Source organism: Cannabis sativa, chromosome 1 (genome assembly GCF_029168945.1).
Source record: "Cannabis sativa cultivar Pink pepper isolate KNU-18-1 chromosome 1, ASM2916894v1, whole genome shotgun sequence".
NCBI classification, from domain to species: domain Eukaryota; kingdom Viridiplantae; phylum Streptophyta; class Magnoliopsida; order Rosales; family Cannabaceae; genus Cannabis; species Cannabis sativa.
This window is the reverse complement of record NC_083601.1, coordinates 6,463,553-6,475,561: the sequence shown is the minus strand read 5'-3', so window position 1 is coordinate 6,475,561 and position 12,009 is coordinate 6,463,553. Positions and strand designations below refer to the sequence as shown.

The 12,009-nt window shown below is 32.1% G+C and overlaps 1 protein-coding gene across 1 annotated transcript; it reads left to right on the top strand.

Annotated features, from left to right (window-relative positions):
- Positions 1–4,872: 4,872 nt before the first annotated feature.
- On the top strand, positions 4,873–7,144 carry LOC115707119 (aspartic proteinase PCS1). Its single transcript, XM_030634975.2, has one exon. It carries the CDS (start codon positions 5,165–5,167, stop codon positions 6,452–6,454), a length of 1,290 nt encoding a protein of 429 aa, XP_030490835.2. The 5' UTR covers positions 4,873–5,164; the 3' UTR covers positions 6,455–7,144.
- The last annotated feature ends 4,865 nt before the right edge of the window (positions 7,145–12,009 follow it).

Genomic DNA, 12,009 nt, shown 5'->3' with positions numbered 1-12,009 from the left:
TTTGGGACCCTCAAAATTGGGAATTTACTCGGTCAAAACAGGTTACCACCTCAGCTTTTCTTCTACGGCACCCTCTCATATCCCCTCTTCTTCTTCACCGTCGCCTTGGTGGAAAAATTTATGGCACCTTAAAATCCCCCCCAAGGTGAAACACTTTGCTTTTCGTGCTACCAATTCCACCCTGCCCACGCTCAGAAATCTAGCTTCTAGGAAAATCATTCAGTCTTCGGTTTGTGATCGATGTGGAAACCTGGAAGAATCTATGTCACACGCCCTGTTCTACTGTAAGAGCATTCGAAGAGTCTGGAAAGGTACGCCTTTTTATCCTTATATTTTTTCTTGCTCTTCTGAAATTACTTTTCATGATATTGCACATATGATTTATGTCTCTTTAACCAAGGAAGATGTGGAACCATTTCTTTGTATTGCATGGCTTATTTGGTTTAACAGGAACAAAGCTTTTAGAGGACAAGCACATGATCAGACCCATGCCATAACGAAATTAGCGAAAAGTTTTTTGGATGATTTCAAATTATCAACGTGGGCTTCATCACCGCATGCCCGCTCTAACCAGTCCTCAGCAATCACAACCTGGTCTCCTCCTGAACCTGGTCGCCTCAAGCTAAATGTGGATGCTGCAATTCCCAAGGGGAGAGCGAAAGTTGGTTTTGGAAGTGTCATTAGAAACAGTGAAGGCCTCGTAGTTGCGGCAGTGGCTTTCCCCTACACAGGAGCCGAGAATGTTGCCACTCTTGAAGCAAAGTCCCTCCTTCTCGCGCTGCGTTGGTGTATAGAAAAGCATTTCCCAGTCCATGCGGTAGAAACAGATTGCAAAGCTATTACTGACGCGTTGGATCATCCTAAAGAGGATATCTCGTATTTTGGTGACCTTATAAGTCAAATCAAGGAAGCTTTGTCTCACCTCCCTGTAGCCCATATCTCTCACGTTAATCGATCTGCCAATACATTTGCAGATAAGCTGGCACACTGGGCTTTGGGATTAGATGAAGTAGCAATCTGGATTGGTGATGACCCCTGCAATCTTAGAGACTTTCTTTCCCTCTAGTGGGCTCCCTTTCTCTAAAAAAACATGTAATTAACTGCATTGACTTTTCATATAGTATGCTCTCGTTTTGGCTTTATTTCACATTTTATTTTATTTGAGAAATATATTGTATTAATGATTTATGGTGTTATATAAGAATTCACAAATTAAATATTGATAAAGAAATATAGGTTGGCACACCACACACATAAAAAGATATATAAAAACAAATGCCAGCTAGGTGTTGGGTTCAAATTTGTGAACCCAAGGACAAAAGCAAAGCACCATGATTAATTAATGCTAGTTGAAAACAACATTCAACTTCGTATCTTTGTTTCACATTTTTTTATTTGAGTTTCAAAATAGAACAATTGGCATTGCGTTATATTATTATACAGAAAAATTGTCGTGTTTAGAATGGTACAAACAGTCTTGGTTGGACAGTGAAAGTCTTCTTTCTAAACTCTATGTTCTAGTGTATGTTTTTTTTTTCTCTCAATTTTCTTTTATATTTAAATAATAATAATTAGGTAAATTTCTTTTTATGTCTTATTTTATTTTATAAGGCTTTTAGTTTTTATTTAAGAGAAATGTTAAAGAGCTTAGTATCTCTAATATTAATATTTTGTATTATTATTAGTATAATTAAAAATAAAATTACATATAATTTGATATAATAAATTACAGAATATCATTTTTAAATGGTGTACTACGAATTACTTTGTGCTCTTTATTTATTAATGTATGGATTTGGTGAAGGCACGTGTATTTTACTAATTACACTTGTGGATCCCTATGTATGTGTATGTACAAGTGAGAAAGAGATATTTTATTATTTTGCGGTATTGGAGATTGGACCATTTTTCTCTTTAGACCGTAATATTTAATATCAATAAGCACTAAAACGATAGTAAGAAGGAGATACTTTGAAGAATCTAATTTATTTATTTTAAAAATTATGATAATTTAAGATTGAATTTAGTAAGTCTTATTGTCTTCTTTATAATTGGTGTAAGTTTTATTCATTTCACTCCCAGCTCAATATGCATAGAGAAATGTTAGAGGGTATCAGTAGTGTCTAACATTTTTTTATATGTTAATATCGTTATTAGTCTAACTAATTATTGGGTCTCATATAATTTAATATAATAATTTTTAGGAAGTATCACTCGTCAATCGCAATGCAACATATCGAGAAGGTAGTACGCACCACTTAAGCCTAATAGCAATACTAATATGCATAAAGTTGTGGTTAAACATTTGTCATTTTGCTAAAATCAATTCATTATTGCATTTTTCTTTCATAGTAATTATTGATGTAAGACTACCACACGCATAAACATGAAATGTAAATTATAAATAATCACAATACAAACATATATGGATGGATCTAACTAGTGTTGTGTTGGTTTGGCTTATATTTATTTGTGCTTTTTAAAAAATAAATCCTTTCGTTCCATGCCAGAGAAAAATATTACTTGTACTGTGTCATGCCAATATTCTTAAAGAGTAGATCTGACACGAACTGATATTTTCGTGTCGTGTCGGTCTATTTTTCTTAAATATTTATTTATAAATATTCAAATTTTTATTAAAAAAATTATTATAATAATTTAAATATTTTTTTATAAATACTCAAATTTTTATATCACACCTTATAAATATATTAAGGGAATTTTACAAAAATACTGTTTTTGGACCAAAACTTTACAATTATACTGGGACACGGCAAAAATAACATTTTTACTGCCCCAGCCCAATTTCATTACTTTTGTACTGCCCAAGCCCAACAGCATAACATTTATACTGTGTGTGTGGGGAAACAACGTTCTTCGTGTGTGGGGAGACGCCGGAGACGGAAATCACCAAGAAAAAACCATTAAAACCGGCAAGAATAAACAAAAGCAGTAAAATCGACGTCAATAAATAATCATGGCAAAACAATAGTAAAACAACAGTAAAACAACACTAAAACAATCAAAAAAAACAAAAGAAAAAATGATTAAAAAAAACAAACAATCTGCTGCACAACCTCAACACCAGATGCAAAATCAACTATATTTGCAAGTCTATTCCTAGAAAATTATAAAAAAAACTACTAAAACAACACTGAAACAACACAAAAACAAATGAAGCAAATTTAACTACTTAGAAAAATATAAAAGAAACACACACCTCCATCTTCCACACTCACAGACATAACCATCACAACAACACGAGAACACCCAGAAAATACCTATTAATTCAAATAAATAAATCATGAAAAACAACAGTAAAACAATACTAAAACAATACTAAAACAAAAAAAAACAATAAAAAAATGATCAAAAATTAACTATGTTGTGCACATCCTCAATACTAAATGCACTATATTTGCAAGAAAAGTTCTAGAAAATTAGAACAAAAAAAAAACCACACTAAATCTTATATTTTAAAAAAAAAACGTAACTAAGAACTTCAAAAAATTAAAAAAAAAAAAGAAGAAAAGAAAAGAAGATGAAGAAGAAGAACTGAACATGAAAAAAAAATAAAAATCATGAAAAACAACAGTAAAACAATACTAAAACAATACTAAAACAAATAAAACAATAAGAAGAGAGAATAACCACAAACCTTTGTAAACCAGAGAAGTGTAATCAGATGCAGATTCAGTAAGTGGGACAAAATATAAAAATTGTTAGGATTGGAAGAATGAAGAGGATGAGAAGAGAAAAGGGTCTAGTGGGAAAACCCATTTGGGGTTTGGAGAAAAAAAAATGAACTTTTTTTGAAAGATCAAATCATGACAGTTTTTTTTTTGAGATTTTAGTTGATTTTCAGAGATGGGTTTTGGTTTGAACAGAGGAAAAAGAAAGAACTCCATAGAGATTTTTGTGATGTTATAACCCTATTGTGTTTTATCAAAGGGTTTTTGGTCTTTGTGTCGTGGTGAATGTATTTTTTTATTATTTATTATTTTATTTATTTATTTACTTTTTGATTTTTAGTGTGGCCTACCTCTGGAGATGTGCAAAGTGGTGAGGCATCTTTTTATTTATTTATTATTATTTGCATAATTTTAAATAAATAAAAAAATTTATTTCTTGAGGAAAGGGATTGATGAGTAGAGTGTATTTCTTGAGGAAAGGGATTGACAGTGAGAGATGGATAAATAAATAATATATTTTTAAATTTATAGAGTATATCACTATTTTAATAAGAAGCTCAAGGATCGAGGGGGTACTATGGCTTAACATTTTAAAAAAGAAAAAAAAAAGATTGATGGGAAAGGACCCCATAATTGCCAAAAAAAAAAAAAAAGACAGTACAAAAAAAAAAAAAAAAAGACAGTACAAAAGTTGTATTTTCCGTGCAACAGTAATAATGTAATAAATGGGGAAAAAACAGTAGTGGGTGTAAATTTCCCATATATTAATATATAATCTTAATTTTTTTTTTATATTTTAATAATTATAACTATAAAATTATAATATTCTTGTAAATTTTTTTATTATTTTAATTTATTTATTATTGATAGATTCATATTTTATTATTATTATTATTAAATTATAAAGTTTTTAATATGTCGTGTTGTGCTTCTTGCGTTTGTAGCTTGTAGTGTTTTTTAGGCTAATCAATTCGTACTTATTGTGTCTTTCGTGTTTCTCATATCGTGTCATGTTTAAGCACATACTTATCGTGTCATTTCGTACTAATTTGTAGTATCGTATCGTGCCGTACTCAAATCTGCATTTTTCGTGTCTAATCGTATTGGTGCCAATTTTGTACTGTGTTAAAGTATTTACAACAGTAAATAAAACATGGTGGAAAGAGAGGGTGAATGAAGCTGAAAGTAAAAACTCTTATCTTCCCTATTTATTTTTGTAAAACAAGAGTATTGTAATATTTGTAGCTCAATACCAAAATCTAAAGACGAAAACAAAAAAGAGGGGGCATGTCCTGTCGTTATAGGTCTATTGTCATTATTCCCTACTTACATTATATTATAACCTATTACTTATAAGCACCAAACACACACACGCTTATAATTAAAGTCTTATACCAAATCAGAAAAAACAGAGCTTCCAACTTCTCCCAAAACCCCCGCATCGTACTCTTCTCACATTAATTCATTTAGCCATGAATATTTCAATTCCTCTTCTCCAACTTATCACTATTATTGTTTGCAATTTCATCACACAAATTATCTCTTCTTCTTCGTCCATGGACACTCTCATTTTGCCATTGAAACTCCAGACGGTCACGAAGCCATCCAGCAAACTCTCCTTCCACCACAACGTTACGTTGACCGTTACGTTAACCGTTGGCTCGCCTCCACAGACCGTAACCATGGTGCTTGACACTGGGAGTGAACTTTCATGGCTCCATTGCAAAAAAGCTCAGAATATCAATTCTGTTTTTAACCCACTCGCTTCATCTTCTTATTCCCCTGTTCCTTGCTCCTCTTCAATATGCCGGACTCAGACCCGGGATTTCACCATACCCGTTTCTTGCGACCCGAAAAAGCTCTGCCACGCCATGCTCTCCTACGCCGACGCCTCCTCCATTGAAGGGAACCTTGCCTCTGAAACTTTCAATATTGGGTCTTCGCCTCGACCCAGAACAATTTTCGGATGCATGGATTCCGGGTTCAGCTCCAACTCTGAAGAGGATTCGAAAACAACTGGGCTTATCGGCATGAACCGTGGCTCCTTATCGTTCGTCTCTCAAATGGGATTGGCTAAATTCTCCTATTGTATATCGGGTCGTGACTCTTCTGGTTTTATACTCTTCGGCGAGGCGAGTTTCGCTTGGCTCGGACCATTGAAATACACTCCTTTAGTTAAAATGTCACAACCATTACCGTACTACGACCGAGTCGCTTACACAGTCCAACTACTAGGGATTAAAGTGTCCAACAAGCTATTACAGCTTTCGAAATCGGTTTTCGTGCCGGACCATACCGGGGCAGGTCAGACCATGGTTGACTCTGGGACTCAGTTCACATTCCTACTAGGACCGGTTTACACGGCATTGAGAAACGAGTTTGCACAGCAAACGAAGAGTTTAGCTCCTCTTTTAAAAGACCAAAATTTTGTTTTCCAAGGGGCTATGGATTTGTGCTACCAAATACCACCGACTCGGCGGAGCTTCTCTGATTTTCCGGCGGTGACTTTGATTTTTCAAGGCGCAGAGATGAGTGTTTCGGGCGATAAGCTGTTGTACCGGGTACCCGGTATGAGAAAGGGCAGTGATTCGGTGTACTGCTTCACATTTGGGAACTCTGACCTTTTGGGAATTGAGGCTTTCGTGATTGGTCATCATCATCAGCAGAACGTGTGGATTGAGTTTGATTTAGCCAAGTCTAGGGTCGGACTAGCTGAGGTTAGGTGTGATCTAGCGAGTCAAAGACTAGGTTTGGGCCCCTAAGCGTGTTGAAATGATGGGAAAAACCAAAAAAGAGAAAGAAAGAAAAATCAAGCAGAGTTGGGCGAGATTGTTTGTCGTTTTGTTCAAGTTTAGGTCGTGTTGGTTGGTCGTCCTGGATCAAGGTCCCACATAAGCGGAATTTAACTAATCATGAGATGCCACGTGTTGGTCTCCCTGGCCATGGTGTCTACAAACGTGGTGCTCCACTGTTCCAAAGGTTTGCTTATAGGATGTTAGAAAAGAATCTTCTTGTGTGCCATTGCTGCATATCTCTCTGACTCTGACTCTGACTCTGAGGCTGCAAAGTGGAAAAAGTAATAAATTTATATGGGGAGAAGGAAAATTGAAGAGTAATGAGTGTATTGTTGGTATGTTAATTGTTATTAATTGGTGAGCAGGTGGGATTTGGCAGGTTTTTGGTTTATGATTTTGGAGCTAACCATGATGTTGATTGGTGCCATACAGCTTGGCTTGGCTTGTATTAACAGAGATGTTATCTCTATGGAGTGTTTCTTTTTCCCATTGAAATGGTGCCGTTCATCCAAATAGGACATTAGGAGAGCTGTTCAACACCATAAAGGTCACTTCTATGAAATTAATACGACTGTGGATTTTACTATAAGCTCTTTATAATCAAATATTGTTGTCTATATATTTCGAATTTCGATAAGTTTGTTTGCTTTGCTAGAACATCAATCCATTTTGTTATGTTAAAACTTTAAGCAATAATCATCAGATACTTGATTTGAGTGTATTGTACTACACTTGGATATTATTAAACGTATACAAGACCTTGAAGCCTTCGTTTTTGTTTTTGTTTTTTTTGTTAAGTGAACATGCGAAATGTATATATACATCCCACTTCCATCAATTTACAACTCACACCACCTAAAAAGGCCTGCATGGTTACAACTTTTCAAATCAATATATATCTATTTTAGGGACTTTTTTAGGTATTACACTACTTATCTTATTTTTTTTACATCCATCTTAATCTTTTTTACAATTTCCTTTATTCTATACACTTTCAAATTCCATAGAGCCTCATAACTGAATCCCGTATACCGTTGTAGCAAGTGCAGCAACATAAAATTGTCGTCTAAATCTGATTTCTCCTTTGGCTAGCTTCTTCAATAATCTATTCACCGAAATATCCCTTGCTCTCCAATCTAGCCACGGTTTTACTTTCTTTAAACAACCAACACTCACATGACACTTGAAGAACACATGGTCCTTACTTTCTCTATTTAATCCACACATAACACAATCTTTATCTTGGACTATTTTGAATCTAAATAATTTTCTTTCAATCTCAAACGCTCTATAATAGTAAGCCAAAGAATATACCTATGTCTTGGAATTGTGAGTTTATCCCAAACACCTCCTTGCCATAATTGATTATGATGGGGAGAGCATAAAGCAGTATAACCTTCTTTGATTTGATAGCTTTGATTGGAGAAGTTAATAGTGGTTATTGCCTTGAATTTCTTTTTCACCTTCACCACTTGTTTTCAATACCAACTACTCGGTATAGGCGCTTCATACTCCCTCCAAATCTTTAGTTTTAAGTACACGACATGAGCCCATTTGACCCAAAAGGAATCTTATTTTGTTTCAGTTGGGCAAACATATTTCCATATCTCTACTTCGTTCTATTCTTGTACTTTTCTGAATCCCAAACCCCCTGCATTTTTTGGTCTACAAATTTCATCCCAAGCCACTAGTCAGGGCCATTAGCCTTTGCTAATCCCTTCTAGAGAAAGCTTCTATTATAAGAATATTTTTATTTTAGGAAATATATTTCTATTCAAGGAAATAAATTTCTATTAAGGAAATAAAATAAATAATTAATTTTCTAATAAATGAATATTTTATATTAATTGAATCTGGACAAAATTAATTATGTAATATTCTATATATGGTCAAATTACTATATTCATTACCCGATTTGATTTCCTGAATTAATTGTCAAAATATTCTGACAATTAATGTGGCACAGATACTGATGGAGTATCTCACCTATAAATATAGGGTCTCGGTCCCCGAGCTCCTCACTCATTATGTTCACAACAGTCAAATCCATCTAAAGAGAGTTGAGAGAGCGAGGAAGCCCGATTATCCATGGTAGTCAATTTCTTTTGCAGATCAGAATTTTTGTGATTGAAGCTCAAGAATCAATGGCTGGAGGTATTTCGATCCTTAGATTATATCGTGTATATATTGGTTAATTCCGCATGTTATATACACATACATATATTTCAGTTTATACATATAAATGTCTAACAGTTGGTATCAGAGCGGATTACATATCTCTGTCTTGATTTTATTTGAGTTTCGTTTATATATATACGTTTTCGGTGTTTATATATATTTGAGTTTCATTCATATATATATATATATATATATATATATACTTTCATACGATTATATATATATATACTTTTTCATCTATGTATATATATATTCATTTCATAATATCATATATATATTTATTTTTATATATATGTTATATACATGTATGTATTGGTGTATATATATAGGGCAAGACTATGGTAGGACTTAGCAAAAGTTCACTACCGGTAGGGTACTTTTTCCAACCATTAATTTTAGATCGTATAGTTATTATCATATAAGGTGTATAATCTTACGATAAGACTGCTTGTATACAATTAAAAATTTATATATTTAATAATATATTTTTAAAAATAAAATAATATTAATAATTTATAAAAAAATTATTAATTTTTAATTTAAATTATTATTATTTTTTAAAAAAAATAGTTTAATTTTTTTATATAGGTATTTATTTTCAAAAAATAATTTTAGTTACCAACTTTGCTATCAATATAATATTAATTAATATAAAATATCAAACTTTATTTTTCTCTCCTAATGGAAGGCTACGCCCAATTTTCATTCTTCCTTTCTCTCTCTTTTATTGTCTCTTAATCTCTCTCTTTCTCTCTCTAAGGAAATAATTACTTTACACCATATTTTAAGAAATTAAGTAAAATGGATTGAAACCCCGTGAAGACAATAAAAATAAGTAAGTTGAAATCTTCTCAAACTCCATTTAATTATTTAAATTTTGTTATTTGAGTTTTTGGAATTTATTTGTTGAATGTGTATCAATTTGGTAACACTTTTGCTTTTTAATTTTTTAATTACAAAATGAAAGTTAAATTTTTGTTTTTAAAAATTTTATTTTTGAAAAATAAAAAGTTATGTAACCACTTTTATTTTTCAATTTTAAAAACAGAAAACAAAAGTGTGTTCTGTAAAATTCATTTTCATTTTTATTTTTTTTGATTTTATATAAGTCGGGTCTGGGTCTGCGGTCGGATTCGGGTTCGGGTCGGTAGTCGTGTTCAACGCCAGGGCCGTGGGGAGGGGATTTGGGTTCGGGTCTGGTCAGAGTCCAAAATATTAATTAAGAAAAAAAACTGTTTAAAAAAATATTGAAAGTGATTTTTTTTTTTTGTTTTTAAAATTATGATTTTTAATTTAAAAATTGAAAAGTGAAAACAGTTTTATAGAACATGCTTTTGAAAAATATTTTCACTTTTTCAATTTTAAAAACAGAAAACGGATTAAAAAAATATTACGAAACGCCACCTTAATTATTCAGAAAAAATAATTTAATGCAACCCAAATACTAAATGGTATTATACACTTTTTTATCTATCACCGTTAAATTTATGATCTATGGCTACAAAAACACCCCTATGAAATTAAGGAACAAAACAATGATCCCTATCATAGACATATCTTATACGGGCAAGACTATGGTAGGTCGACTTAGCATAAGTTTCCTACTGGTAGGGAAGTTTTTTTGACTATTAATTTTAGATCACGTGGTTATTAAGATGTAAGGTGCATACTCTTACGATAAGAGTGCATGTACACAATTGAAAATTTATACATATTATAATAATATTTAATTATATTTTTATTTAAAAAATAAAATAATATTAATAATTAAAATTTTTATTAATATTAATTTGAATTATTATAATTTTTTTAAAAAAGTTAATTTAAATTGCATTTAAACCAGTCATTGGCAGTTTTTTTTTCAATTCTATGTGAAATCGTTAGATAGTCCTCTTTGTTGAAGAAATAGAGTAATAAAATGGTTTGAATCACGTGGGTCTGTCTGTTGTAAAATAATAATCGCGTACATGCTAAATAATAAAATTTGGGTACAATTTTTTTTTTCTCTATCTTCTCATTGGTTGAATAACATTCCTTATAGTATGAGGAAAAATCAAGTCCCCGTATATTAGAATTTCCCTATATATATATATATTTCATTCATATATGTTCATATATATTATACATTAAATATATGATTTTATTACATAAAAATGTATGTGATATTTTCTTCTATACATTTATAATATTTTTATGCGATATATACGTGCATATTGTTGGGTTTTATGCCCTAAATAAAACTCCATGTAATCTATTTTATTCAACATTAATAAAGAAATAGAAGTATTTTTCATTCATTTGTGTATCTTTTGGTTCATCTTATCAATTGCTTGTTTATTTGATTTATAAATTCATCTGAAACCCTTTTCACATACTTGATCCTGTTTATTGTGTTGTCAACACATTGGAAAGTAAACATGACTATGTGAATAAAGATTCCTAGATTTATCAGAACACGGGGTTTTACTGATATGACAATCTACAACAGAGTTTACTTGCATTTGGAGAAGTGTTATGTTCTTTCCAGAGCATTGGTTAAATTAAAGCTCAGGTTGGGTGCATGGAGTATGCATCGGAAGGGACCGATATTGAACTTTGACATAGATTTAATTAAACTTACCGTAATATCTATTCAAGCCAATATCGCCTAGTTGATCCTAGATCAAATGATCTTAATCCTGATATGATTAGGTTCAATCTCAAGAGTGTTATTCGTGTTCTTTGATTTGTTAGTTAAGCCTACTTTTGGGTCAGGGTGATACGTACATTTTGGGAACACGGTAGTGCAATTGAGTGGGAGCGCTAACATAAATATGGAATCTATAGCTTCTATCTGGCGAATAGAAAGTAAAGGATGATTTCCTTCGAGCTTGACCAAACGAAAATAAATGGTGGAGTACTCATTTCACATAGCTGAAATATCATTTATACGGGGGTTAAGTGTTTTAAGGATAAAATACATTGTAGGGTGTTACGGTAATCTAATCCCTTTACAATGTAGATCATTCATATAGAGGATTATTGATCAAATTAGGATTATAACAATGGATAACTAATGACGTGTCTATATGGTGGAACATATAGAGCGTTCTATATACTGAGAGTGCAATTCTAAGTTCTATGCGTGGATTCAACGAAGAATTAATAAGTCAGTGAATTTAGGTTATAAATTCTTGATCTACTTATTGGAAGCTCGGTTATATAGACCCGTGGTGGCCCCACTAGTTGAGACAATATTACTTGTAAGACTCATTTAATTGATTTTGATTAATCAATTATGATTCTCAAATTAGACTATGTCTATTTGTGAATTTTTCACTAAGTAAGGGCGAAATTGTAAAGAA